This window comes from Hippichthys cyanospilos, chromosome 2, assembly GCF_059441005.1.
Source record: "Hippichthys cyanospilos isolate Australia breed blue-spotted pipefish chromosome 2, RoL_Hcya_1.0, whole genome shotgun sequence".
Classification (NCBI taxonomy): Eukaryota; Metazoa; Chordata; class Actinopteri; order Syngnathiformes; family Syngnathidae; genus Hippichthys; species Hippichthys cyanospilos.
In genome coordinates, this window is record NC_142370.1 from 23,624,784 (window position 1) to 23,651,794 (window position 27,011).

General features: G+C 39.9%; 1 protein-coding gene across 1 annotated transcript in view; it reads left to right on the forward strand.

Moving 5' to 3' along the window:
* ptgfrnb (prostaglandin F2 receptor inhibitor b) overlaps positions 1–27,011 on the forward strand; it is a 38,312-nt gene that overhangs the window by 1,819 nt on the left and 9,482 nt on the right. Inside the window, exons 2-11 of the mRNA XM_088409231.1 lie at positions 4,190–4,302; positions 4,381–4,639; positions 9,843–10,250; positions 13,841–14,269; positions 18,982–19,128; positions 19,202–19,362; positions 19,459–19,579; positions 20,036–20,255; positions 20,367–20,554; positions 21,816–21,923. Coding sequence (XP_088265357.1) covers positions 4,190–4,302; positions 4,381–4,639; positions 9,843–10,250; positions 13,841–14,269; positions 18,982–19,128; positions 19,202–19,362; positions 19,459–19,579; positions 20,036–20,255; positions 20,367–20,554; positions 21,816–21,923 — 2,154 coding nt within the window. The remainder of the gene's footprint in view (positions 1–4,189; positions 4,303–4,380; positions 4,640–9,842; positions 10,251–13,840; positions 14,270–18,981; positions 19,129–19,201; positions 19,363–19,458; positions 19,580–20,035; positions 20,256–20,366; positions 20,555–21,815; positions 21,924–27,011) is intronic.

The window sequence follows — 27,011 nt, forward strand, 5'->3', positions numbered from 1 at the left end:
GACAACTGTAAAATTGATTACCATTTTGCAGCCAAAGCAACTTCCTCTCTTCTAAGATAATTTCCAAGGTGTCTGCGAATTTACAATTCAATTCGCTGTCAAAATGTCTTTTCAGTCATTTCAAACCGAATTTATTTCAATTTTTTGCCGATTGGATTTTTCAAACTGGGTCTGAATTGACAGCTAGCACGGTATATATTTGGAATTGGGTGAGAAACTCAACACCATTTCACACTGGTAAATAAGATATGTGGGTGATTTAAAAAGTGGAGGCTTTTGTTATGCAAACATGTGGGAAACCTTGCCATCTAAAGGCTTCTAAGATGGAGTTGAAAGCTGAAGCCTCGGGAGGGCGCCGTGAAACTTCAGCATCTTCGAAGCTTTTTTCCGGCTTTTTAAATGTTAATATTGCCGAGGATCATCTTAATAAATCGCGGCAGCCAATATCTCAATTGCGATTAAAATTCGATTAATTGCGCAGCCCTACAGCAGTGTATCTGTGTATATCAGTGTGTCTTTTGTCGTTTGTGTCAGAGTTTATCACATACTTTGGGACTGCAATTTCTTGTGAAATCACAATGTATCTTGTTCTACCCTTTCTATTATAGAGATGCACATACACAACCACACACACACGTTTGTATGGTTGTGAGGACATACATTGACATAACACATTTCCTAGCCCCTAACCATAAACATCAGAAATGATTGCCTACCAAAACCCTTTACCCTAACCTCAACCTTAAACCCAATTCAATTCTGTAAAAGCAAGTCTTGACCCTCAAAATAAGGGCGGAACAAGTAAGGCCTTAATGTCATCCTTCAAAATGTTTTCACTCCATCAGTAGAAAACTCATAATGGTTCTCACAAGTATAGCCGCACAGGAACACCCACAGACATGTTTGTACGGCTATAAATGTGAGGACATTCTATGAAGTAATGCTTTCCCTAGCTCCTAACCTTAACCATCAGAAATGATTGCCTAAACCTCACCTCAACCCGGACCCAATTCAAACCTATACTCTAAAATCAAGTCTTGACCCTCAAAAAGAGGTTTGAATAAGTGAGGACCGGCCTAAATATTCTCATTTCTCCAAAATGTCTTCACTATGTTGGTTTAAAAAAAAAACAACTCAAAATGGTTCACACAAGTATAGCTGTACAGGAACACACACACACAAAACCCTCGTTAAATTTCTAGACCAAATTTTACACTTAAAAGACCACATTTGGTCCAAGTCTAAAAACTTGGATTCATCCTTAAAGGACACTGTGTACCGTTTACCATTGTCCGTAGCTATAACAAACATGGCAACCTCCGGAGGGAGGTTGCCATGTTTGTTATAGCTACCCCCCATGCCGTATAATTCAATGAAAACTAGACCTACAATTATATTTAAAATATATTGTTGGTCGTTAAGAACATATTTATTTGCAAGTTTTGGAAATGTATAATCATTGAATGTATTCCTTTTTAATGAAAAACCGACTCAATCTTACACAGTGTCCTTTTAATTCTTTACTCCCTTCCAAGTGTAAAGTTCTTTTAGATTAAAATGTATTCTACTAAATTTACTGTGCACCATTTAAAGTGCCGTAACTTAACCCCAATAGGGTTCTGACTTCTGGGAGTCTTTTCCTGCATTTTTGAAAAATTCTGTTAAAAATACTTCAGCTTGTCATTATTCCTTTCCACTTTGTTCCATTTGAAAAAAGTCTGTGCAGGGGCAAAAAGTCTTGTTGTGTTTTAATCTCGCAAGATCTCTTCGTACAAGATCTCGTCCCATCCCCAACCCTCAAAATACACAGCTTTTAGTTGCATTTTGTTCATTATGGCTAGGAAGGGTAATCCTCATAGCTTTCGCAGTCACAGGAAGAAAAGAAAACTGTGAGGAAACACTTGTTACCGTTTGATGGAAAGCACTCCCTTGACCATGGACGCAGAGAAGGTCAGCCAATTAAACAGTACTCTTTTATGACACTCAAAAGACAGAATTTAAATGAAATTTAATTAGTATTCCGGGGGGGGGGGGGTAATAGTTATTGTTTTGCGGATTTCGCCGCACGTCATGTAAACAGTTCAACCATTATTGACGTGAAATTTGAAAAGGCTGTCCGCTCCTTGCTTCAAGCAATGCGTATCATTGGGGTCGCCCAGAGTAGGAAAAGGTCCTAGTTCCCCGGGGCCATCAACATTTATACAACACTTTCAAAATTTTGTCACTAATAAAAGGAGAAACAATTAGATTGTAAATGCTCACATCTACAGTATGTAATTCTCTCGCGTTCTACTTCCTGGGCCTTGATCATAATCTGCTGACACAATCATTCACATGAATTCTTTTCAGCTGCAACTCGGTTCTGTTTTCTCCTCTTCCTACTCCTCTTTGCATGTTGATGCGTGTCCACTTTGTCAACTGAGCGTGTGATGGGTGTGTGGTGTGGTGTAAGCTGGAGACCAGTGTGCATCTGAGTCCATGTTTGTTTGCATACACCTTCTGTTGTTTTGTATGTATGTTTTGTTAGGACCTCCAAGGATGTGCTCATTAGAGTTTGGTAAAAATGTGATTAGGTCGCACCCTTATCACAAAGCACATACATCCTCAAGTGCTGTCTCGCCTCTCATTTTGAGAATGTATTCCATTTAGCAACAGCACCCTTCATCAGGTTTTGAAGAGTCTGTATATGTCATATCTCATCAAATTAGCTCGTAATTAGGGCAGAGCAAGTGGCGCAATATTTCACTTTTGATTTGTTCAGTTACATAGTAGTCGTTCCTTTTTGCCTCAGGGTGAGGCAAAGGGCAGAGATAGTTTCTGTTGCTTCCATCTCTGTTTCCTGTAACTATTTGGGGTTTAAGGCGATTGGCCCAACGTGCCCGAATGACTGATAGCGTTTGTGTGCTTAAAAACACCTAATGATTTAGTAGCTTGCAAGCTTTCATTAAAGGCAATATTAGCACGTGGAGCTTCCGAAAGGAAGGGGAGTGATTTTGTGAAATTCTTAAAAAACACTAGGGCTGTATTAGCCAAAAATATAACTTGTCCCTGTACAGTAAACAATACATTGTGGCTTGGTTTTGATTTTCAAACTAGAGAGGGCAGTCAAGCACAAACGTCTGCTTGTTAAAAAGGAGGAGCAGCAGCAGAAGAAAAACACTAAGAAGTAGTTGCTAACAGGCACCTCCACTCTTAACTTTACTAATATTGTTAAACATCATTTGTAAGTGACTTTAATGATACTATTACGTTTGTTATCTAAATAGAACATTATTTAGGTGTGACTTAAATGATAGTGTGTGTTTAAATGGCAATCGGTAGTATACTAATGTTGCTAGCAATTGCTAACCATTAAGCATCGGCAAATATGGTCGGTGTTAAAAAAAATTCAGATGCATACAAGATATTAAACGAGTAATTGTATCTACCTATTTCAAATTGTGTTAGAAAAAATAAAATAAAGCATGTCTGTTTTTTTTTTGGGGGGGGGGTGTTCCTGGGCGCTCTATTACGCAAATGTTCAATCAAATAATTACTTTTACAATTATTCAATTGTGGCGGCCCTACCTAGATTATTTATTTATCTATTTATATATGTTTTTTGTTGGGGAGCCTGCAATGCCAGTTCCACATGTAGTGTCTTACGCACATCTATCTAGCATTTGAGTAGGCCCATACAGATGCACACAATTCTTAAAATCAACCACAAAATGACGAATATTTGCCATTTTGGTTTCAAACTTGTGTTTGAGGAAATTCAGTTTGACTTTTTATGAAACATAAAACTTCCAATGTTACCTCTCATTTTGTCCACCTTACTTAAGCCCTGGATAGATAGATAGATGGACAGACAGACAGACAGACGCCTTCCACTGGCTGAAATGTGTCATTGCAATACCTCCTCTTGGTTATTCAATTTCTGCCAAAATGTGAATACTTGCATCGTTTAAATACATCCATTCATCATCCTTCTATTTTATTCCGGTCCTCTCTTGTGGTGTGTGTACTCATTTCTTTGTCCTATGCAGAATATTATGATATTATGTCTTTCTTTGACTCATAGTGAACCTCCTATTTAAACTCTCACCCATTGATTTTGAAAGCGACAATTATTTTAACCTAGGCAAGTTTTTTTGTTTCTTTTGTTTGTTTTTTGTTACTAGTGATTGTGCTTTCCTTTCTACTCAAGGTGGGTGCTTGGCTCGGGTGGTAACGGTATCGCCCGGCCCCTTGATTCGTGTGGAGAGTCAGCCAGTCTCCATCAGATGTGATGTCAGTGACTACATGGGGCCTCGTGAGCAGGTTGGTACTTTCTACTGAATTCAGGTTACCTTTTTTTTTGGGGGTCCTGAACTGAGTTTCTCATCCACTGGCCTCCAGGACTTCGAATGGATGATGTCTAGGGAGCCCAACGGACAACGTCTGAAAATCATCTCTACCTTTGATGCCAGCTACTCAGACTCATCGCTGAGCAAGCGCGTGGCATCTGGTGACATCTCAGTGCTGCGTCTCCAGGACAACGTGGTGGAACTGAAGATTGCGGAGGCCAAGTCACAAGACGCCGGCTTCTACTGGTGCCAAACGCCAAGCACCGACTCTGTCTACAGTGGCAATTATGAGGCTCAGGTCCAACTCATTGGTGCGTGCGTGTGTGTGTGTGTGTGTGTGTGTGTGTGTGTGTGTGTGTGTGTGTGTGTGTGCGTGTGTGTGTGTGTGTGTGTGCGTGCATGCATGAGTTAAGCATTTGACCAGCCTCTCTCGTTTTACTTTTTAAAGTGAGTTTATCTAACTAGGGCTCATTTAACAGCCAGTGCTATGCCTTAGCAATGCTCTATTGGACATGTTTAAACCCGACCACACGAGCAGCCACAAAGGGTTGTTTTGCAAAGTCACTGGCTTGGATTTGGACTTTTGTGTCGATGTGCTTCACACATGTTAAGTGTGAGCTCTTGGGATAGGAGATCGGGAGAAGATCTTTGTAAATTCCATCAGATAAAATTTCAGCCAAATAACCCCTTAACAGTGGAAATCTTTTGTGATTGAGGGGGAAAAAAGAAGCTCTATTTGTATACTGCACATAAATATGAGCTACATAAACATAATCTACATAAAAATGATAAACATAAATGTACTCCTTTCCACATCATTTTATGTGGCCTGCAAAATACTGATTTGACCTCAAGTTTCTGGCTTAAATACCAAAGTTGCAAGTTGACTTTCCATCGCAATTTTCCTTTCCATCCTTCCTTCCTTTTTTTCTTCCCAATCTGTCTTTTAAACAGTTTTTACTGGCCCCTGATCTCAAAACTTAGGTAAGTGTGTAAGGAACACACTTAAAATGTATTTGACAGAAAGTATATGACTACAATGAATATTTGTCTTCACATACTCGCCCATTAAACAACCACTGAAATGCAGTAAATCATACGCATGGTGTGGGACTATTCATAGTTTTACTGTATTTTGTAAATTTGCTCACCAAAACATGCAGGACTGCGGGTCTCCCTTTTCCTAAAGGAGTGAAAAAAATGAAAGTTGCGGTTAATTTTGAAGAGTTAATTTCGAGTCCCTTCTTGTGCTTCAAGCATTGTTTAGGAAATGATCTTTCTTTTGCTTGGATACATACAAAATTAGTGTAATAATTCTTAAACAACTTGCTCACGGTGCATTTTTTTTCTTGGATTCATGCGTCACTCATGCATTTCTAGTCCTGCATAATTTGGCCTATTTTACGACAAAAGATTCCAAAACTCGTGTATTCAGCATTTTTCTTTGATATTAATTGGGTTTCTGCCCGGCGGTTACCCAGTAAGTAAATAACCTCAATATTCGGCGAGCTGCATTATTGCTACTGCAATCCTGATTTCCAATCCTACAGAAAGAAAAGAATGCATGTTTGGCCTTTCCAAAACATATTTGACACAAAAAGCGATGATGCCTGAGAATGGATTATTTAGCTCCATAATGCACAATCATGTTCAGCTGCTCCCTAGCTCAGTTCCCCTGGCACCTTGTTAAATTTAGACCTGAATTAACTTGGCAGAACTGCTATGTGGATCGTGCGCGCGACGAAGAATATTCATGTTGTTTGTGTGTGAGGGAGGCGCTTGGTTGTTAGCCGAGATGATGAGTCGGATTTGACGCTGCAGGGTGTATACCAGTCGAGACTCGTGCACAACACACACTCACACACACACACACACACACACACACACACACACACAGGCGGCAATCTATCTCCCCGTCCCCGATGAGGGTGTTTGGTTATGTAAGAAACAAGTGAAGTGGAGGTCGCTACGGGTTTGAATACTCGGTTCAGGCTCATTTTAATTGATAGTGCAAAACGTGGATTTTATTTATTTATTTTTTCTGCCTTAGCTATCTGTCATCAACACTCACATCACAGCCACCCTGACCACAAGTTGCCCTGGACTGCAATCGTGGCTTCACTAACTTCTGATCATAATTCTTGACAATGAAACCCCGATGGAGATCAGTACACACAGAACAAATAGGCCCGGTCAAATTTCTAGGTTTTTGTGATGAGATATAAATGACACCAGAATATATTTCTGAAACTTCGTTTAGTGTTATATACAGTATATAGCCTGTGCCCATCAATTGAACAAAACGTGTTTTTGGAGAGGAGAAGTCAAACAAAATAAATAATTAAAATAAAATATTAAACTGAAATAATGGGGCTGCACAAGTGTGCACACCCTGTGATTGCTGGGAATTGTCTGTGTTCAGAATTAATCAGTAAACCACCATTTTAAATTTTCCTTGATTATGCCCAAATTACATTTTGAAGTTCTTGCAAGCCTCTCCTGACGTGGGCTTTGTTATTTTTCTTTCTCTCCCAAAGAGTTTTCATTTTAAATCAAATCGTATTGATTGTAGGTCATGTCCAAGTAGATCTTTTATATTCACCATTCTGTAGATTTGAGATGGTAGACAACAAATTGATCATCAAATGAATCAATATATTCAATTGATAATTGATATGTCACCAAATTTGCAGAATTTCAGCTTCTCAACCGTAAATATGCTTTAATTTTGGTTGTCCTTCATGATAGCGTTGTCTATGTTTTGAATAAAAACAAAACATTTCCTGTTTTATTGAAAAACAATGATCTGTTGATCACTGTATAGTCATTGTATATCATTGTGCTGTATATAGTCTAAACAATGGTCTGTTGACCATTGTTTAGAGTAGACTAAAATACAGACCAAACCCATAACTGAACATTAATATGTTTTTAGCACTGTGACAAAAAAAATATGTATTTTTTTTTTAATTTATAAGAAATGGACATTAAACATGTTTTATCCGAGTCATCAATGAATCAACAAAACAACATTATAATCGATAATTAAAATATTTGTTCATTGCAGTTCTACTGAGCGCTATTCCAAGTCTCCACAGTCTGAGATTCAACAAAAATATGCTGTATTATTTTGAGCCTTTACCAGGATTATAATATAATAAAGTTGGTATCATCAGTAGTATATAGTGTGTATTTTACAATTGTTCTCCTCTTGCAGAACTTAATATACCTTAATATTAAATAAACACTCTACTACAATGAAGTCATCTAGTTAATCTTGGTACTGTATTAGCTTCATTGCATTGTCAGTAAAAAAACAAAACAAAAAACAAACAAGCTCTGTTATCGCTTTGCAGTCATAATTACAGCTCAGGTGTATTGCACAGTAGTAGTAAGGTGTGTGACTATAATGGTTATTTTCCCCAAGAGGTGAAGGTGGTATACATATTGTAACGTGCTTCTCACAATACATTCACTTCTTTCCCCAAATATTGCTGGATTTTTTTTTTTAAGTTTAATACATTTCCTTCCAAATGACAATTACTCCTAAAAAGGGGAGTTAAAAATCTGTCAAATTGAGTAATTACCTTTAAAAAAAAATGACCGAAATGTATAGCCTTGTTTTAAATAACTTGTAGGGTTTGATAAGGGTTTGATATTTTGACTAAACCTCAATAAAAGAAGGTCAGGATGCCATTCGACTTTAGCAACACTCCCCTGGGTGTGTTTCATTCAAGTGATCTCTCGCTTCTTGCTCTAACTTGTCAGACATCACGCTGTGCTCCACGAATCATTACAAACGTTTAGCTTTACCTGAATATGTTTGCTATTACTCTATGTCCCGTGACTGACCAATTCCCTAGCAATAGAAGATGAATAGATGGATGGATACGTCTTTGCTCTGAATTGACAGCTAAGCAATTTGACCAAAAACACACAGCACGTTTATTGACAAATGTCCTTAGTGAGTTCGGCTCTCCCTGAAATTGAAAGTAGGGCACAGGGAGCATCTCAGACAAAGGCCGATCCCATCTTCCTTTTGATTTGTGTTCGACCTTTTATTAATCATTTCATCTCATCGCAAAAAGGAGTCAAGAAGATCCAAGAGCTCACAACAATGAGTAAAGACACATGCTAATTATTTCTGGTTGAATGCTAGAAGACTTTTATTGCAAAAGGGAGCCGTTAGTACTTTCTGGATTTTAGCAAGGAAATTAGGTTTCCCATAGAGAACAAAAAAAAAAAAGTAGACCACCTCTCATGATGTTCATCATCATGAAGTGCTTAAAGGCGTAACGGAGGAGAGTGAAGTGCTCTCTCTCTCTCGCTCGCTCTCTCTCTCTCTTTCTCTCTCTCTCTCTCTCTCTCTCTATATATATATATATATATATATATATATATATATATATATATATATATATATGTGTGTGTGTGTGTATGTGTGAATAACGGAATAATGACACTTAACAGGATGAAAATATTTGTTTTTGTCTTGATGAGAATGGTTTTCCATCTCTGTGCCAATTGCTTTTGGGTTCATTCAATCAAGCCGCAAAGTAAAAGATAAGCCTGCCCATGTGCAGTGCTCTTTTTTTTTGGTAACTTCGGATATAGATCGGGTTTCTTTTTCCCGTTTGGTGCTTTTGGTGGAATTGACCATGGCGCACAACAGCAGAGCAGATCTTACTGTCTCTGAAGAAGGGAGGAACATCGGGGGAGGTTTTGACTAAAGTTGCTGGACCGCGGTGCAACGACACAGCCATGACGCAGCGCAGCTCAGCGGATACGCAGATGTGGAATCAGTCTCATTCATTAACATGCACGACACAGCACAGCGGAGACACAACACAGTACATTAAATCAACGGGTATAGTTTTCTTTCCAGCCTTTCATAAAGCTAAGCATGCACATTCCATGTCTTCTCATGCTGACGATATTTGTTTGTTTACTGAAGCGGCTTGGACTAGCTGTCGAGACTGAGTATTATTCTAGTGATGGCGTGAACGAGATTGTTTATGTTGTCAGGTTACAGTGATGTAGAATTTACCTCTGACTTCCTTACACTAATGAAAGTGAGTCCCAAATGAACAGCACAAACCACAACTGAGTTTTTGAGGACACTAGTTTGAATAACACCATGACGCTGCATGCACTCAGATAGTGTGCTTTATGTGGGAGCGACACGAACAGTGACATTGAGGGAGACTTTTTAACGAAACAAAGGCTGAGTACCAAACACTACGTTCTGGTACTAATGTGAGTAACTTGTGAAAAAAAAAAAACATGTGCACCCTCGTTTATAAGTGTTTATTTTGTGAGGGCTATCTTCAGAGGAGCGTTCCGGCACGCTCGCTGGCGGTATAGATTCATTTTTTAAATGCTCTCAAAAAGTTGATTATTTACTTCTTAAGTGCATCTACACAACCCGGAAACCATTTCAAGAAACCCGTTCTATTCACTTTGGGTATATTCCGCTAAAGAACATTTCTTCTCTCATTTCTTTTTCTGTGCCAGTCATCCCCAACACGCTGAAGGTGACCCCTCAGACCGTGCCCTCTGTTGTCCCTGAGGGTAGTGACGTCACACTCTCTTGCAACGTCACTCGAGAACTTACCCAGCCCACCTACCTGTCCGTCACCTGGTCTCTGAAGAAGGGAGGAACATCGGAGGAGATTTTGACTTTTGGCCCTCAAGGCGATGTGGTCACAGGGGCCAAATATGCACGCCGTTACGCTGATGGGGCCATCCGTTTGGCGCCCGGGAAGAATGGACTGTTTGAATTAGTCATTTCTAGAGTGACCACGTCTGATGAAGGGATTTATGAATGCAATGGAACAGAGTGGACTCATGAAAACGGAGGGAATTGGATTCAAATTGTCGGGAGCGCAAAGGAAATGGGAGCTGTTGCTGTAACTCCAACAGGTAAGAAGCTTTCTTCTTAAAAATACGCAGCGGAGAAACTACAAATAAGAATAGAAACCAGTTTATAACAGTAGCTCAGCGTCTAATTTAGTCTTCTGAGAAAGCCTCGGCCGCACTGACTTGAAAATACAGAAGTAGGTGGTGAGACTGAGCCTGGGCTTCAAACTTATGGTGCTGTGTCCACGCAGCCGTTTGCTACAGAAATGTTGCTTTTAGAACCCAGCTGCAAAAACCAGTGCATTGACCCATCACACGTACTTGTGGGTGGCAAAAACTATTACATTTTATTTGACATGTTCTTTGACCAAAGTAGAGTGATTGAGCCAACAGGGTAAAAATCTCATTAAATGGTTCATGTTGTCGTGTACACGCAAGCTATTGGGCAAGCTATTGTTTTGCTTAATTACTCAAAGATAACATAAACCAGAAATATTTTCCATACCTGTGAGAAAATGCCTTCCACAAACCAAAAAGGTTTGGCTCCAGGTTTACTCCTTGAGAAGTGTCACCAAGTACTATGTTAATTCCACTTGATCAGAGGTCCAACAGTTAATCGATAGTGTATCGATGATCAAATTCATCAGTGATCGATTAATCATTCATGCCTTTTTATTTATATTGGTTGAAATGGTTAAAATGCCAGCTTCTTAACTGTAAATATTTTCTGATTCTGTCGTCCCCTTGAAAGCTGACCGAATTGTATGAAAATATAATATTGGAATTGTTTTGGAAAACGCGGATCCGTTGCCTATTTTCCGACATTACCGACCAAACCAATAACTGGATCATAATGAATCTAGGTTTGTGTGTTTTCAGGATTTTCAATTTGACATAAAGTACTGTTTTCTGTTTTACGTAATTTGTCAATCGATAGATTAATCAAATATTGAGATCATCTCTAGTTGTACTCCTATGCTTGATTTATTTTATCAACCCACAGATTCTACTGAATGCAATTGTGTTTATTATTTGATTTCGGAGGGAATCAACAAACAAGAAACCATTTTTTTAATCATTAAAAGGTCACCCAGACTTGCTTGACGTTAACGAAAAAAAAGTACCTATGAAGTAAGCGAAGAGTGTGCCTGCATGGTTCGCAGAGGTTGTCACTGAATCACAGTGGGTTCAAATTTGTAATCAAATTAATCGATTTTAATGATTGATCAAGCTGCTGTTATTGTCAATTACCTAATGAATTTGATGTTTTTTTTAAAAAGCATATTTTAATTTGCATACTTTCATGAAACGACATATTTCAGAAAATAAGCAAAAATGTTGATCATTGTTTCAGCAAAAGCAAATGTTTTATTTTGATTAAACACAGTTCACTTTCAGTGAGGATAACAAAAATTGAATATTTAGTTATGGGAGGCTGAAATGTAGAATTTTTATATCATGAATGTATATATCAACAATTCAACTAATGATATTTATTAATTGACTTTTGAATTGTCGTTCGTTAATTGTTGCACCCCAAGTTCAAGTCTCTAGACTTTGCTTGGTGTGTGGAGATGTGGAGTTTGCATGTTCTCCCGAGCTTCCTTGGATTTTCTGTCGGTACTCCGCCTTCCTCCCACATGATTGGTTAATTAACGGATAAAGTTAACTGGAACAAGTGCATCTGCGATGCTAATAAGTACAAGTAATGTAGATAATAGTTGAGTTGGTGGAACAAAAGGGGGAGCCCCCCCTCCCATGCTGCCATGGGATATGTGACCCTTCGCTGTGTGGTTGTCTGCATTGGAATGGCATCCTTTGCGCTGTGTCCTAGGAGTCTGGCGGCTCACGCTGCTGGAGTATTATTATGTTTTAGTGAGGCCCCTACACACACTCTTTCATTGTTGTTGCCATAGCCTCCATATCTTATATCTTTCTGCGTTACCTTAAGTGTTGGAAAACACTCCGACTGATTTATAATGAATCTCGAGTACAACTACGCACATAGGTACACACATGCACGTATTCGCACACCACAAAGGCCTGGGGTCCGTGGTGTTTCTTGTTGACTGAACAACTTGAGCAAAGAAGATGAGAAAAGTCAAACAGAGTGGGCTTTGTCTCATTTCGTCCTGCTCCAGACGCCATACAGAGACTTTTCCCAGTAGGCAACGCTCTTGGTTGCTGTTGGAGACTATGTGCAAGTTGTAGGTTTGAAGCAGTTTTTAATTAAGTTCACTGGCTTTCGAAAAAGTAGTTTAACGTTCTTATATGATGTTGGAAAATAAGCGGCCATTTAAAAAAAATTATATAATTGATTGCCATATCCTTATGTGACATTCACCGCCCGTTTGAAGACAGGTTGTAATTGTTGGATTCTTATCTATTTCAACCTCTTTGTGTGAATAAAGAGAGACCAGCATTTTCAATTATGCTATTGTGCCTGTTGGTCGTTAGCATTGGAAAACTAATGTAGACTACAGGTCTGCAGGTGTGATTTTGAAGTACTGATACAATGGAACAGAAATGTGATTTGCTTTCTATTGAATATTGTGATTATATTAAGAATTAAATGTCCAGCCATATTGCGTACCAGTTGGCCTTGTTAGCGTAATAAGAAGGCTAGAGCCTATATCCCAATTCGCTTGTGTGCGAGGCGAACAGCACCCTGAACTGGTCGCCAAAATGCAGAGCATCTTTAAAACAAACGACCACAGTCCTATTCACTACAGAGCGCTAAATGATCTGACGTGCTTCCTTGTGGAAATGAGGGAAGAAACGTCTGACGTAAGCATGGAGAGCTCGTGCAATTTCCGGCTACCAATTTTTGTCTTAAACAGGTCATGATTGTGTTGAATGACCCAACAATATTAAGTTCATTATGTGATGCATATTGTTCGAATGATATGTTGCATGACTGGAGATGTTATTTAAGGCATCCCTAAAATTGTCTTTATAATAATATGTCTCATGCAACCCAATGAGTCTAAACATGTTTTTTTCTGGTTAATATAGGCCTTTTTACCACTTGTTACCAGTACCACTGTTATTTACATCATAATTGCTCAGGACTCAGGTAAATTACCAATCAAGGCTCAGCTTTCAAATGTCACATGCTTGAACTCCAAAAGAAGGTGAACTGCGTAGAATCTTTGTTGTAAAGAAAATTTTGGTCTTGGCCTTACCTTTAAAATTTCAAGAGGGTCATATTCTAAATAAGCCATCATATTTTCTGAACTTAGCAATGTGATTAAAAGAATTTAGAAGTGTTTTTACTGCATGTTTCAATTTAAGAATCACTTTATCAAATTAATATTCAGCTTGCCTGAGATTTGTTGGGACTTATTTGAAGTGGTTAAAGCTCTCTGGTTTTTTTTTTTTGTTTGTTTGGTTTTTTCCTTGCCTTTGATGGTTCTTTTGGTTTTTAAATTAGCATTTTGAGGGAATGGCAAATTTTCATTTTGAGTTTTTGTTGCTCTTGATTCTTAGAACCAAAACGTATTTTTAGGGTTTGTATATAGGCACATCGACTGGATATTACTCAGCCCTTAAATTTAGAGCTTCTACAAGTGTTAACAGTCTGCATGAAAGCTGCAAGGTCAGGTTTTTTTTTTTTCTTTCTAATATCTGCCATCTGCTCTTTTCCTTTCAAGGTCAGTCCCTCAGTGTGAAGACTTCTTCATCTTCCTCTCCACCCTCCATGAATCTACACCTCACTCCTGGTGACAAACTGTCACTGCTTTGCTCCGTCACTGCCGACAACCTGCCCTCCCTGTCCCTGGAAGTGTCCTGGCTGGCCAACGGCCGGGATATCATCACTATGGAGCGTAGCGGGGTGGTGATCTCAAATATGTCAACCAGCTCAGCGCAAGGAAATCATGGGGAGGCGAGCATTGAGAGGTCGGGGGTCAACGTATACAAGCTAGCGGTGAGGCAGGTGAGCACGGAAGATGGAGGAGCTTATGCCTGCCGCATCCGGGCCTTCATCGAGAAAGGAGGAAAGAGCTCTGGAGGAGGAGGGCGGTGGCACATGGCAGCAGAGAAAACATCCAGCCCTGTCACGGTGAAGGTGTCGCAGATCAGTGAGTGAAAAGCAGCCTCGTTTGCTTATTAATATGCTGTGGGGCGGCACGGTAAAAGAATGGTTAGTAAGTACGCCTCACAGTTAAGACGTTGCGTGTTTGATTCCCGCCCTCCTGTGTGAAATTTGCACGTTCTACCCAGGCCTTCATGGGTTTTTTTTTTGGGTACTCCGGTTTCCTCCTACATTCCCAAAAAACATGAACGGTGGGGATATTGGGCACTCATACTTGCCGTTAGGTGTGTTTGTGAATGGTCCCCCGCCTACTGCCCGCTAACAGCTAAAAATAAACTAAAACAACAGAGTGAAGCTTGACGTTTTGGCATATAAGGTAGACAGAACCTTCAAGACTCCTGATTCAAACCAGGATCACTATCATGGATGCTGCAGAGCTTGTTTGTCAAGTCAAAGTTTATTTATGAAGCACATTTAAAAACAACCTCAAAGGGCTGACACAGCGAAATCTCGGTCCCCGCAAGTAGCGAGCCTGAACCGAGGGAAAGTTACTCCAATATACTCACTAGGGGTAAATCCTCTCACTCTGTACTTTGAAGTGTGTGTGTATTTGTCGGTTTGTCAGCTGAAATTGTCAATTAAAATCTCAAAATGTCATCTTACAAACAAAACTGGGCTTCTCACATGTTTGGCCCCAGGAAGTCCTGGTCATGTAGGATGGGGTGCATTGCTTGTATCTAGTTGACTCAGATTTAGATACAAGGGTATAATGAGGTATACCAAACAAAATGACAGCCAATCAGTGTCCACCAGAGTCTGATTGAGATTTGTTTTTTCCAACTCCCAACAACTCAAGCACAACAAGCCTCAATGCAGAAAATCGGCTCTAATCCGCACACAGAAACCATAAATTTAGATATCAAAAAATAGATTAGTCATTAAAAAAAAACCAGACACTTAACTATGACTGTAATCAGCTGATCTCAATCTTTAAATCAGTCACCCCTACAAAAAAAATGACCATTATTCTTCCTTTGTAAGCTTCTTTATCTGACTGATGCACTCAATGGTGTTTAGTACGTGACATGGGGGTAGTTTGCTCATAACAAAGCTGTTGTCGTTTGTGGTGGAAAACCAACCGAAATTAATATGAGTAGGGCTAATTACACCTATGGCAAACCATGTTGGTACAGTGCATTGAAACAGTGTCTATTAGCAGGTAGCACTGTGTCACACCATCATGATATCACATTCTTAAAATAACTGGCACCTCTCCCATGTCAAATCAGGGTTTACAGTACACTGAAACGGATCTCAAAAACTGCTGATGACATCTCTCTGTTTGTTGCCAAACAGGGCACACATACTGGATGTTAGCATGGTTGGAGTGGCTGATTATCACTCAGGCTGATTAATTCGGTCAATATTTGCCATATTTGTGCATTTCAGCATCAGCCTTTTTTTTTTTTTTAATCTTACGGTCGATAAACTCCGTCATTATGCCTCTGATAATGCACTTCTCTGACTCTCTGTCATGGACCCTCGCTCAAGCACTGTCCTGACCATAGCAGCAACTGCAGGCTGCAGCTATTGAGTATTTGGGTGTATTTGGGTAAAAATAGAAGCTTTTCCTATTTCTGGGTGGAAAAACAAATACAGTATATACAAAGAATGGCAAATAAACACATTCACACGCAATTATGAATCACCAATTGTAATATTGTTTTTTAATCAAACGGTTTTTCACACTTGACATTTCAGACCAATCTATTCACGTAATCTTTGGTCAACGGGACAAAGTGACATCAAAACCGCAGAAAACACGTTTGAGTTGCCGGATTGGTTCAAAGGTGATCAATAGGAAGGGCAACTGTCAGGCTGTCAGCATTTACTGTAAGTGTGCAGAGTCCTTTACATCTATTTAACAGCCTTTGAAACGTACAGATTACGCTTTCCGGTGGAAATTGAGCATGCGAGCGTTGTTAGCTAGCATCTAATTAATGCTAGAATATAAGAATAATAGAAAATTGAGAAAAAGAAAACAGCGGCGAAAAAGATGAATCAAAGGATAGCAGGAGCAAACCAAAACATTATCAGTGCTTCCACCCTCCACGTTGACCAGATTTTTGATTTCCCAGTAATGGTGTTTTGCAATTGCACATAGTTTTACATGCAGCTGAAGAAAAAGTGAAACAAGACGAATTGGGTGGGTGGTTATTGTTGTCAGAGCTCGAATCAAATCAGTGTGTCGCACCCACGCTCTCCGCTGGCAGCACAAAAGAAAGACGTGCAAGTGATGGCACCTTTTTAACAATTCATGTGTCATCTGCCTTATCTGAGCACAATAAATATGTAAGTCTTTTTCTTGCCCTCAATCCTTCTTTAAATAGATAATACAATTTAATTTGTTTTAAGATTGTTTGTTTTATTCCTCCAAAACGATAAATAAGTTCATTTTAAATGAATTTATCTGTAGTTTTCTGCCTAATCAGTTTCATCTAGTTAAACTCTCTTCACTGAGTGTAGTAGATGCTGGTAAACATCAAATAAAGTACGCACTGTAGTGATCAAACCGTAAACAAAATCTAATATGATCTATTGTAAAAGTAATTATAGAGTAAAATGTGATTTTAAATGTATGATGTCTTTTTTTTTTCAGAGAAAAGCAACATTGCAGAGTTTGTGCATGAAAATCTGGCCCAATTTCAGTCTGATACAGGGAAACTAGTTCTGGTTGGTGTCGGTGATGCACCGCTTGTGTTGCTTTACTAAATAAGACATTCCAGTGAGAGAGAGAGTGGCACATGAATAATTGCCAGGGAAGCTTCACACTTCCTCTTCCATCAAAGTGTGTATGTGTGCCTACATGTGTTTGTGGGACTGCTTGAGTCTGAAAGCAGATGGTGACTGTGCATGAGGTGCTGCGTCTATATGTGACGTCCAAATGACATCGCTCCAAACCTTGTCTTATGCCAAACACAGACACATGCACAAAATCACTACATCATGATATAGCAAATCCAAATCCATGAAAAACCTGTCAAAATATTAGGACGATATCACGGCCTACCACCTCTTCTTAGGTAGGCGTGTGTTTGCTGTTTGCTGAAGTGCAACGATGCAATTTGGAGGGCTGACAGAAAGATACACATCTCACCTCCTATAGTCAACAGTGTGATTTCCTTTTTCTTCCTATGGCCTCGCAACTTGGATTTAAGGTCCGAAGCACAAAGAAGCAATCACTGCACTCTACTTGGATGGCCTCGCTGGACAAAACCTGGCACTGACGGATGAAAGTAATGAGCCGTCAGGATGGGAATCATTTCTCCAGAGGCAGCTCAGTAGCTAACTGTGTTATTATTAGAAGTAAGCTGTTGTTTGTGGAAGTGCTGCTCATAACAGCTCCATTGAAAAGGGCCCAAATAAAAGGGCCCAATTTTTATTTGGTTTAACAATAGATCTGATCGAGTTGATTAGAAGTTACCCAGAACCTCGGTCGGCAGCATTTAATACTCCAAGAGTCTTGTCGAGAGACTCCCAGGGGGGAGCCATACAACCTTTTTGACATCGAGTGAAGGTAATACACCATTTAAAAATAAAAATTAAAAAAAATCATAATCCAGTTGACCAAGAAATTAAAGCCAGCCTTAAATAATCCACTAGCAGCCATCCAAACAAAAACCAAATACGTCATCTGTTTTGCCATTATTTTATTACATGTGATAATTGATTTCAGGAGTAATTCACTTAATGTAAAATATAGTTTTGCAAAGTTAATATTCATTAATAATACACAATTAAAATACTCGCAGCCTGTGAAAAAGCACAGCTTTAAAGTCATTTCAGGTCATAAACCATCATCCTAATCTTTTTGTGAGAAAATACCAAGATTGTCTCGGCAAAAGGTTGCCTGCCCACTTTGAAGAATATCCATCCAACCATTTTCTAGAGACGCATATCCTCACAAGTGTCGCAGGCTTGCTGGTGCCTTTCCCAGCTGGCTTCGGGCAGTATGCGGTGGACACCCTGAACTGGTTGCCAGCCAATTGCAGGGCACCTTGAGACAAACAACCATTTACACCTAAGGACAATTTACTATGTCCTATTCACCTGCCATGCATGTTTTTGGATTGTGGGAGGAAGGCGGAGCGCCCGGAGAGAACCGACGCGGGCTCGGGGAGAACAAGCAAACTCCACACAGGGAGGCCGGAGCCAGGTAGATTTGAACTCGGGTCCCCAGCTGTGAGGCGGATGTGGCTATTACTGCGCCACCGAGCCGCCCTTTGAGGAATATAAACGCGCCAAAATATTTTGCTTTGAATATAATTTTTAACTTTAGCAAATGATTCTTCGTATGTTGCATAGCCTGGATGACTTAAGTATTCATTTATATTGTGGGGGGGGGGAGAAAATGAAAACACTGAACTTTTGACTGATACTGACTTGCGACATCTAAAAACATTTTATAATAATGTTATAATAGCACCATTATCTCCTCATTCCCAATTGCATTGAGACCATGAACTTACTGTAATTTAAATTGAGATCATTTACTCTATTTTCCAAAGTCCCCGAGAGCCACAGAAGTTGGATGAAAAGAGCTATATGCTGCCGTTAAGGGGGTTACAGTACCCTGACCTTGAGGGATCTTGCCAATGCAGAATGGGATTTTAGCATCTCTATATACTGCAGTGTTGTTGCCTGTGTTCATCAATTTCTCAAGCATGTTCACCAACATTTTTTTTCCCATTTCCTCAGAACCGAGTTTCACACTGGATATTGAGACCATTGTACAGCCCCAGATGACCAGTGAACCGACAGAGTTGGCTTGTCGCGTAACCAATATTACACACCTACCGTTTGGAGGCCGACTGGGCGTTACATGGGAGCACGTTGCACTTCCTGGTAACTTAACTGTGCTTGCCAGTCACAAAAAAAAAAAAAGTCTTTATGGATTAAATCTCTTTCTTTGCCACAGGTGCTCCCAGCGAACCTCAGGCTACACATTCGATTGGCTCCGTTGACGGCTTTGGCAATCTGGTGCCAGGTGGAATGTATTCTGACAGACTGGAGAGCGGCATGATGTCCCTGACAAAGGTCCAGCCCAACACGTTCAAACTGCGATTCCTGCGCACACAGGTAGCGAAAATCTGACATCCCAACAATCCCTTAGCAAAATGAGACGGTTAAATTCCTCCATTTGGAAGTCGGCTGATGGCTACATGCCTTCGACAGGAAATCGACATGGGCCAATACTTTTGTTCCGTCTCGGCGTGGAGTATCAGCAGCCATGGTGACGTGGTGAAGACTGCTGAACATCAGAGCTTGCCACTGACTATTCAATGGGACATGAAACGTATGAAAGTTTGAATTAACTCTCAGACCCCCATGTTCATGGTATTTTAAGAACCTGAATATGTATCTCAAAACTATAAGTCATGTTCTGTAATGTGATGTGAGTGGGGGGGCTATCACGCCAACTATGCAAGACAAGCCCAAAATAATCTCTAGACTTCAGAGAAAACCCCTCAAAGGATCTTTTGTCTGTTACTCTCTGTACGATTTCCCTCTTCCACCACTTCCACATTGAACTTTATGCTCCGACGCTAGCTAATTGAGTCATGATGTAATAGCATTTCTCTGCGGGCACGCACATCTGCTCTAAATCAGAATGACTTCATGGTGTGATTGCTTATCTTCCTGTTATGGGGATGCCCCCTTCAAGGGAGCATGTTCTCTTCTTCCGTCCAGGTTGAGTAATATCTTTCATAAAGCTCAAGGATCCATTCATTGATCCACTGGTGATTTGCAGGTCCGTCGCTGAATGTTGTTGCCAAACGTGTGCGTGAGGCTTCTGTGGGCGGCGCCACCTTTGAGATGAGCTGCACAGTGGCGACGCAGAACCTCGGTGAGTCCGGCTACTCGGTGCTCATCCAATCGCAGGACAGCCTGGAAAGCAACGTGAGGACCATCATGACCCTCAGCCCCGACACTGTCGTACAGCACGGGGGAGCCACGGACCCCAACAGGAGGTGCGCACCTTTGTAGGAACCCCCACCAATGTGCCTCGCGCACACTGTTTGTCTCTTAGACTGAAATGCTCCATTTTATTTTCAAAAATGATGTCCTTTCTGTCCACACAGAGACAGTCTGGTTTTGACAAAGTCCGGCCCAGCTGAGTTTCGGTTTCGCCTCGGGGGCGTCCAGTTGTCAGATAGGGGCTTCTACTGGTGTGACATCACTGCATGGACAAAGCAACAGCCTGGTCAAGCGTGGACCAGAGCCACAAGAGCGGAGTCCAACAAAGTCAAGATTGACTTTCAAGAAAACGGTATGGCGATTCCAATGCTGTGTGGTCCGTTTGCCGACAGATCAATTGCAAATGCAAATCTACCACCCACACGCCAATGGCTCAGCGCATAAAAGAAGATTTTTATTTATTTGTTTATTTTTTACTATTTAAATGCTTAAATGTACACATACGGTACTTTACTATGTTTGATGTGAAAGTGAGGCAGTCAGAACAAATGTTCAACATCTCTAAGAAAATAGGATGAGCGCCTGGAACACGTGGAAGACGTTTGAAGGATGAAAGGAGGAGGAGCTAAGCTTTACAAATCTTTCTCTGGTGGAAGAGGCAGCCCTGCAATGCCCCTTTCACCTAATTGTCGATTTCTCTACCACATTCCCTCTCCTTCTCCCCCTCCCTTTCTGAGATGTCTTCAAAGTGAAGCCCTTTGGCCAGTTACCTACCCAGCTACAAAGATCTGCACGACCGCTTCCCTTTTCCCCATGTTTGTGCGTGCATGTCTTTCAAGTATTATTTCACGCAGAACACCGTACGGGGCCACATATATGTGTGTGCCCCTCTACGGTGTTATGCATGTGAGAGGGTTTTTCTTTTTGGTTGTTTAGATGCTGATGGAAAAATTAGAAAACACAATCAGAAGGTCATTTTGTCTGAGTTTAAGGTTGCGCCATCCAAATTGTTCAAGGAAAATTATTTGAGTTGGCTTTTCAGGGACTCTTCATGCTTCTGGTGACATTTCATGTTCTAACTTTTTAGTTTTCTTCCTGATTTGGATGTGTTTTTTTTACCTCGTCACAACACTGTTGCGTAGGATAACATGGCACAATAGTACTATGTTACGTGTAAGTCCCTCATTGGATGACTTTAGTTTCATGTCCCAAAAGATTTACTGCATATTTTTTTCGAAATTGCTGTGAAAAAGAATTTCAAAGGGTTTAGTTATGTTTCTCTAACCTGGGTCAGATTCTCCACAGCTGGGGCCCCACTTCATGTCAGGATTGTATGTCAAAATAGAAAAAAAACCCTGTATATTTGTTACTATACAGGGCATGCATGAAATGTGGACTGTTGATTGTAAAAATATAATAATGAATATTAGGAACACTTCCAAATGTCCCTTAGATTCAATTAACGTCACAGGTGACCTAAACCTCTTCTGGGACTCAACGCTGAATTGTTGTAACTATTTCTCCATAATTACTCACATCCCCAGGGAATGGAATGAGAATTTGCATTTTGCATCTATATCGTTAAACATATCCACGCATTGTTTGTTTTTCAGGACCGTCCTTCTCTATTTCCATCCATTCAGACACCAGTACAGTTTATCCGTGGCAAACAGCCAAGATGAAGTGTTCCCTCCGTGTCTCTGGATCCTCACCAAATACCGGTACAACACGTGCACACACCCGTAGGCCAACATTTCATACATTTAGTCATCCCTGGAAGCCTAACCCTCATTAAAAATCTTTTTGAAGAGCATTAACAACCGGAGTGGATCCAAAAACAGGAAGTTACCGCCTGATGATTTTTCAGTGATCGCAAAATGAATTTGCTCAATGATAACAACAAGTCATAAATTGGGCACTTAGTGTTGCTTCTTTCTCTTCTGTGATTCCAAACTGCACATGATCTTTCTTACGCACAGACACATATACACAGAATTACTGCTCTGGTGAACAATTTGCATGCATTCATCGAGCACTTACCTGTCAGTTAGCAGCACTGCTAATAAAAGCGCTCTGCATTTATTAAAGCGCTTTGAGTAAAACACAATCTCACACACACACACCATTGCCTGATTCACTCTGACTGTATTTGTCTCTGCTTTAAAACCAAATTCCATTTAACTGAATCATATACCATCTTTTACAGACCAGAAGTCGTTCCCTAGTATAACCAAAGTCATAGTTAAAAAAATTCCTTGTGAAGAAAGCACACGTTCAGTTCAAAAACTCAGTGCAAACGTTCCCAAAGCGGAGCCCAGCGCAAACTGATCTGAGCTATACCAGAGATCACCAATCGTTTTGAAACTGAGAATTACTTCTTTGGTACTAAGCAACACGAAGGGTTACCAGTTAATGTGAAGAAACCGATCATGTTAATGATTTCTAAATATAATTAAGGAACATCTGTGGTTAATATATAAATCAAGTGTGATTATGTAAATGTAATATCTGTATAAATGTTTGTGATTTACTCGGAATATTACATTGTCCCATCACTTGTAAGCTATTTGCGGAATAGGTCTGTGGATTACTTATGCGATCCTCAGGGGCAACCTGGTGCCCGTGAGCACCACATTGCTAACACCTGACTTATAGCCAGGGATACACAGAACTGGTACGCATATGTGACAGAAATCCTAGCGTAAAACACACACTCACAACAGTTTTCTCAGCAAAAAAAAGGAAAATGGGCACCATAAAAGAAGACCACTAGTGGCCTCACCTTTTTCTTCGTTCAATGTCATTTTTGCAATTTCCAAATATTGCTATGAAGAAGTCGGTAATGCAAGACAAAATGCCTATTATTCAGTAGTGAATTTGGTTTCGTGCTACACACGCGACGATAATTCTCTGCAATATAAATCAGGTAAGAATTGGCCTTAAAAACGCAAAATGAAGAAGCACTGGTTAATTACGTACCTTCTGTCCTTTCATGTAGGACCGGGCCCAGCCAAATTGTGAAAAAAATTGTGACTTAATAGTCAGAAAGATATGATAGAAATTGCATGTTGCATGTCAAACACTGGCCAAATGAATAGATTGTTTGTTTTATTTGTCCTCTCTCCCCAATTTCACTGCAATGTACATATTGTATTGCTTTTATCTCTCGCGTAGCTGTGCCATCATCTCCTCTGCTTTCTAAAGCCCCATCTAGTCCCCCTTCATCCTCATCCATTCTGTTAATGTAAACATGTCACATGAGCTCATGTGCCACTCCTTGCCTCCCTCAACCCATCTGTCAACATTCCTCCTCATTTCTCCCGTCTTTACGACACCAGCCGTCGCATGCTTTCTATAATAAATCCCTCGAACAAATTGATCAAACACACGACATCTCACCCGTCGCTTGTTGGCTTGTTTGGATTTTCAGTGCAGGATCTTCTTTCCTGTTGTGCTTTGTACATACAGACTATAAACATGTTTCTTTGCACTCGGGTCCTCGCATGAACGTAGCATGTAGCCCTCATCCTGTGGGTAAATTCCGCCAATACAACACACTATTTACACCTGCAGATGCTAATTATTAATTAAAATGCTCACATCCATAGTCCGTGGAGCCGCAATGTACATTAATAGTCTTCAAAACGCTTATGCATCAGGTCAATGAATGGGACTTGCAATGGTGTTCCTGACCATTTTGCAGATCAAAATCCCCTGAAGTAGAGAATCTTGTTGATGAAAAGATGTCACCGTTTTGAAAAGCGTGTCACGTGAGCCTCCGATCTCACCCTCTATCGCAAAGCACAAAGCCCCTAGAGTTATATCCTCTCACCCTGGCTAAAGAACCTTTTTTTTTTTGCAGACAGCACAAATCATCTCTTGATCTGTTCCAACCAAGCTATTATAGAACTCATTCTCATGTCCTCCATAACCATCTGTGCAAAAGCACTGACTGCCAAGCACAAAAAAAGACTTCAATGAATCAACATAGGCTCAAAAATCATTGGCCTCCCTCCTCCATTACTGGACTCAATCTATAACAAACTAGCAATACACAGGATGACAATTCTCTCACACCTAGCTCATGATATTGTTCAGCTGCTGTTTTTTGGAAAAAGGTACATCAGACCAACCCGCTTCAACCCCCAGTTCTATAGTTTCGCAGTTTACTCAATTCCTCCTTAAGTTTAATTTGTATATTTATCCAGTGTCCTACGCTTTGTATGGCTGTCGTATTTATTCAAGCTTTTTTGTGTGTGTGTATGTACATGTCCACAAAATGATTTTATGTATTTTCATCATTCCAATTTGAATTTAGTGACCAATACACCTATTTGTTATTTCTTGACTGATTGTGTAGGTATGTTCATAAGCTGTTACCAGCTCATCATTCGTAACTGAGTTGAGCAACTGTAGATACATTCCTGAGAGGCCACTAAAAGAGTCTCTCTTGTTGGAGCTTGTTTTTTATGATGAGCCTTATTAACACAAAAACACAACCTTGATTCCTGCTCACTGCTTTATCAGTCATCTTTTTTTTTTTTTTTTTACTAGAGGGCACCTTTAGCTGCAGTATTGTATACCTTATACTGTACTTGGGTACTGGTATAGTGATACCAATGTGAGCATAAGGCACATGTTTTAATTAGAAAAGTAGTTACTGTGAAATCTAAAAGAGCAATTGGTTATTTGAATTTACTATCAGCAAAAAACTAGATAGCTAACAGTAACCCTTCTCTGCATTTTAGATTTACACACATAAAAGTACACACGTAAAAATATTGTATTTACTGGCACTAATTTTAAAGTAATCGTCCTTGCCAGTGAACATTCAATATTTGATGAATCAGCTCTGCAGCATGATAATGATGACAACAATGTATAATGTGTTGCATGAGCTTATTTGAAATATTCTATAAGATAAGCAGTAGGTTTCACAAATGCCATAATATAGCAGGAATTCGATTGAGAAATCTGACCCTAACCCTAACCCTAACCCCTAATCTGAGATATCTCAACACAGTAGTTTTGCAGTGAACAATATAATAGAAGAAATGGATTACAATCCATGCAAACAGTTATTTTAAAAAATTAGGAGCAGAAAACAGTATTCACATCCATAGCATGTGCAAAGGAAGATGGTTCTTTGATGGTGCCACTCGCGATAGAGCAAAACTTTACCATTCCGCGATTTTGATACGAGTGAGGCCGACCAATAGCAGACCGGCATTGTGACATGATGCAGGGAGGCAGTTTAGCGGCAACAGAAAATAATTACAATTACCTAAAAAAGTCTGCAGATGGAAACAAAACACAAATACAGCCAACCCCTGAGGGTCATGACAGTTGTTTTTGTAGCAAAGCGAAGAAAATACCTTACTTACTCAGTATTCCACATCGCAACATGAAAAAAAAAGTAAGCCAGGGATGCTGTAACCCGGGGGTCCACTGTATTACTGCGCTTTGCATTTTAGAATCTAAAGGATACAAAAAAATATATAAATATAAATATACAAATTAGCCCATATCATTTATTACTTCTCTCTAAGAAAAAGCTGGGAAAAGGTGCAACTGCAGCTCCTCTGTTTCTGCCTTGGAAAGGAAGCGATTAACATTCTGATGCTTTTTGGCACTTGCACTTTGTGACCTTCTTGCAGGTGATTAACACCTGCCAAATTCTTGCTTTAGAACAACTGTGTGATGGTGATGAATGCATCTTCACATGTTTTTGGCTCACAAGTCTTTCTTCCCTCTTTTCGTTCCTTTTGCTTCTTTGACTCCTTCTCTCCTTCCTCTCCACTCTCACCAAATTACCCAGCTGTCTTTGCAGGGGAGACAGGCAGCCGTTAATTAGCCAATCTCACGCTCCGTTAGCCGGGCGGGGAGACAGAACGAGCTAGGAAAAGAATAGGTGGTGATGTGGAGAGGGAGCGAATGAGGCGAAAGTAGAGGCGGCTAAACAGACTGTTAAAGTGAGCAACAGTGGTGGAGGGTGAATAGCGGAGCCAGTAAATGGCTGAAGAGGAGGCTTGAGAATGAGTGGAAAGTTTACTGAAAAAGCTTTTTGAGAAGAGGAGAAAAAGGGACAAAATCTTTCCTCGGTTGCATGTCATGTGGTCGTGAGCAAATGGTTGTTTTTGCACAAAAGATGCATCAGAGCACAAGTGCCGAGCTGCCGGTGTGAAGTAAACATTTTTTGATTGCAAGCAACGATTGGATACTTCCAAGTACGTTCGAAAAAAAAACTTGAAAGTCTAACGTTTTTGAATGTGTAAAACATATTTAATAAGTCTGAACTTACTTGCAATCCAATAACGTGCTAAAAACCTTTTGTTTGGGATTTTTTTTTTCATAACCCCATGGGGTATTGACTTATGCAAGATAAAAAAAAAAAACTTTTTGTATGTATGTTAAAAAAAACCTTTGTTAATTGGACATTTTCATGATTTTATTTAAATGTGCGTTTGGAATTTTGTTTCCACAATACCGCAAGGTATGCATACAAGTCAATATCCTTTGGTATTCTGCGGAATTAAAACAAATATTTTTTTTTTTATTATTCACCACACAAGTGTGTTAAAATGTAGTTTTGAATATGCTCTCATATATTTTAATATTTAAAACCATTTAAAAGTACAGTGCAGGACACCTTCTCATTCCATGCATTGTCTTTATTTTCATGAATATTTGTAGATTATCACTGAAGCCATCAAAACTATGAAATGAACAAGTGGAGTTAAGCAGTTACTGACCACGTGTTTTCTATTCAAGTTTCTTTGTTCTGATTACTGCTTTCCAGACTCTTGGAA